The sequence below is a fragment of the Nanorana parkeri genome, unplaced genomic scaffold (genome assembly GCF_000935625.1).
Source record: "Nanorana parkeri isolate BGI_ZX_2015 unplaced genomic scaffold, ASM93562v1 scaffold1330, whole genome shotgun sequence".
Classification (NCBI taxonomy): domain Eukaryota; kingdom Metazoa; phylum Chordata; class Amphibia; order Anura; family Dicroglossidae; genus Nanorana; species Nanorana parkeri.
Window position 1 is genome coordinate 345,639 of NW_017307598.1, and position 3,533 is coordinate 349,171.

General features: G+C 46.1%; 1 protein-coding gene across 1 annotated transcript in view; it reads right to left on the minus strand.

Annotated features, from left to right (window-relative positions):
• Positions 1-3,262, minus strand: part of LOC108797748 (adhesion G protein-coupled receptor E3-like) — a 32,400-nt gene extending 29,138 nt beyond the window's left edge. Inside the window, exons 1-3 of the mRNA XM_018569400.1 lie at positions 3,142-3,262; positions 2,842-2,898; positions 1,926-1,961 (exon numbers count right to left, since the gene is read on the minus strand). Of these exons, the coding sequence (XP_018424902.1) occupies positions 1,926-1,961; positions 2,842-2,898; positions 3,142-3,262 (214 nt within the window). The remainder of the gene's footprint in view (positions 1-1,925; positions 1,962-2,841; positions 2,899-3,141) is intronic.
• Positions 3,263-3,533: the final 271 nt, after the last annotated feature.

Here is a 3,533-nt window from a genome sequence, read left to right on the forward strand (position 1 = left end):
CCCCCCCCCCCCCCCCCCCCTGGGCGGAGTGAGACTCTGTCATATTGTTGGACAGCCAATAGGTGACACTGTAATATGTGTACAGTACAGCAGCCAATTACTGGCCTTCACTCAGCCAGTGGTGCATGCTGGGACAGGCTACATATATGGGTGGGAGCTGCCATGGGGTCTCTCTCACTGGGACCAGCCATGGATTAGGGCTGGGTCCTGTTCAGCCTGCCCCCCAGGCTAGGCCGAGGCCTGGGGGTGGGCCGTGGCTGAAGTGAGGGAAGAGGTTCCCTGAGACCTTCAACATGGAGGAGGCCTGAGAGATGGAGAGAGGAAAAGAACCAGCACCAGTACAGGCTCTTGAAGTGCCCTGGATCTATGTGGACTTCAGAGCATGGTCAGTGTTTCTTTCCTGGATTGTGGAGCTGCATTGCTACTTTCACAAGATCAGGTGAGTCTGCAGCTGAGGATGGTTACCCCTAGACACCTAGAACCCTCTCTCCCTAAGAAGATGTTCAATAAAATGTTCAATTAGCATCATACTACTGAAGTGGACATCAATTTATGGGCACCAGAAGTGGGCGGTTAGTGCTAATGGGCGCAGCTGGAAATCAACCCCTAGACCGACTAGATGTGGACCGGGCAAACAGCGGCTCCCTGGGGGGAGTTATCGCTACCCAATCATTCTGCAACCTTGGATGAAGACAAACAAATGACGTTCACATTTTACAGTATATTAGGCTTTAGAGGCACAAAAGGCATTCTGTTCTCTTAGGACATTCTCTAGTACAAGAGAGAACTTAAAGGAGAACTATGGGGTTAAGCAGGACTGTCTTTAACGCAGGGCAAAAAGGGCAGTTGCCCCGGGCCCAGTCATTGCTGTGGGGCCCAAAGCAGCTGCCCATTGAGCCAGCAAAAGATACACATGGGTACCGTTCTGTTTAATATGCAATCCGCATCACATACTGTTGTTCTGCCCCTGCCGTACGCTGTGTGACCTTGTGATGTCTCATGTGGGGTCACCTCTTACTTGGGGTCACGTCTCCCTTTGAGCTGTCTTCTCCTATCTGCTTCTGTCACATGGTATGGGCCAGGGCGTGGTGGGTAGGGGCGGGTGAAAGCCCAAAAATGTTTTTGCCCAGGGTCCAATCAATATTAAAGATGGCCCTGGGGTTAAGGCTTTTCCCCATAGTTCTCCTTAGGGTAACGGGAGGACACAAATAAAAATTAAGAAAAAAAAAGTAAAAAATTATAATAAAAATAAAAAGGTGATAAAAAAGTAAAAGAGTAAAAAATTATAAGATTTGAAAAAATTATAAAAAAAGCAAAAGATAAGATAAATAAAAATGTAAAAGAGTAAAAAACATTTTTTCTTTAAATTATAAAAAAAGTAAAGAAAAAAATGTTTAACTAACCCTGCGCCCCGCCATCTTGTTGCCATTCTCCATTGGGAGGAGGGTTTGGCGGGGAGGGGGGGTGTATAGAAGAACCTGGCCTTGGGGCAGCAGAGAGAGTAAATCCGGCCCCAGCCTTAAGGACAAAACTATCCTAGAACAACAATACCTAGGTGCACACATATCATCATGCATTAGGGCTGAAGAGAAGGCACCAAGAAGCAACGCAAACCTATCTGCTCAGAGGGACTGTGAAGATTCTCATTCATCCAGGTCACACGGTATATCTGTATAAAGTAAATCAAGGCAACTGGACTTGCTGTATTTTTCTTGAAGACGTTTCGCTGGTCAGCCGACCAGCTTTATCTTTCTTTTGAGAAGGCCGGTTGGGTGACCAGGGAAACGTCTTCAAGAAAAATACAGCAAGTCCAGTTGCCTTGATTTGCTTTATACAGATATCCATCTGCTCAAACGACTTTTTAGAGCTTTTACGGAGCACCATATCAACACCAATTCTAAGAATTAATTCTCCCAACAACTTACCGATAACACCAAACCATGGCATCGCAATGCAGACACCTGAGGAAAAAATCAGAAGCATATTAATTGTAAATAAGATGGAATATCCTGAAGTGTATTCTGTGCCCTGGGTTATACTTCCCTCCATGAACATTGCCCTTCTACCAATAACAACTGCAAGTTCATGCAAATCTCGGCTGATTGTTATAATCCCAGTAACAGGTGACCACGGAATATTTAGTAGCCAGGAAATGTCACGGAACACCTGGATCCAATGATTTGGAGGGGCGTCCCAATACTTTTGGCAATATAGTGTATGTTTGAGTACAATTAGGGCGTTCTATACAAGCCACCGTCACATATACTGATATTTAGACGAAAAAAAACTAGTGAGGGCAGAAAGAAAATGGTATGTTGGCATCATGTGAGATTGGAAGAAAACAGATGGTTGGTCATTCTTAAATTTGAAGGCTTTATTCCATTAATAGTGTCATAGCATTTCATCAGAACCCCATTGTATATTGGTCTGACTTCACACACCCTAAGCTCAGTATATAGGGAGCTACAGCTCGCGGTATACTGATCATACGCCGCAGCCGGAGCGGATCCCGACATCGATAGTTAGGATATTTGGGTGCAGAGCTAAAGGTAAGTATTTAGGTAACTGCCACTTTTGGGGTTGTGGGGGGGAACATTTAACTTCAAGTAAAGTCCATAGCAATGTACACACAGCCCCCTGTCCACCATAGCAATGCACACACAGCCCCCATCCATCATAGACATGTGCACAAAGACCCTTGGCCACCATAGCAATGTACACATGGCCCCCTGACCACCATAGAAATGTACTCAAACCCCCGTCCACCATAGAAATGCACACACAGCCCCCTGTAGACCATAGCAATTCACACACAGCCCCCTGTAGACCACAGACACTCACCCCACAGCAACTGTCCCTTTGAGCCGGTCATCGTGTTGCAGATGGTCCGGCACTGAACTGTAGATGTTAAATAGAGAAGTTACAGATAAAAGGGTGACCACAGGCTGATTACATCGCAGTTCCTCACTCACATCTTCAACAAAAAGAAAGAAGAGGAGAATAAACATCTTGCAGGCTGATCATTTCCTCTTCTCTTCATAAAAAAATATTGATAGGATTGGAAATATGATTATGTTCTACATAACAAATCCAAGTGACCATCTCAGTCTGTCCAGTCCCCGGGCAATGGTGTACAAATACCTCCAGCGCTGGAGCCGGTACGAAGTCGGCACTTATCCTGAATGTCCGGAGCCGAGGCCGCTGGTTCCTGTCCATGTTCTTGTTCATCTCTTATTGTTTGTTGGGTATGAGAGAAATCCATCTGGACGATATGATGAACGAAACAATGTGTCACGGGGTACATATCAAAGTCCTCTCGAGAAAACCTATTTATTATGGGTTTCAAGTAATACACCCCCCTCAGCGGTGTCAGTGGCAGCAATAAACCCCAGCATTGCTGTCAGTGACAGTGGCAGCAATAAACCCCCCCAGGCAATGCCCCCTCTCACACCAATGAGAAAGAGTCCCAGGTAGGGTTGCCACCTGTCCAGGATTCACCCGGACAGTTCGGGTTTTGAATGCTGTGTCCGGGT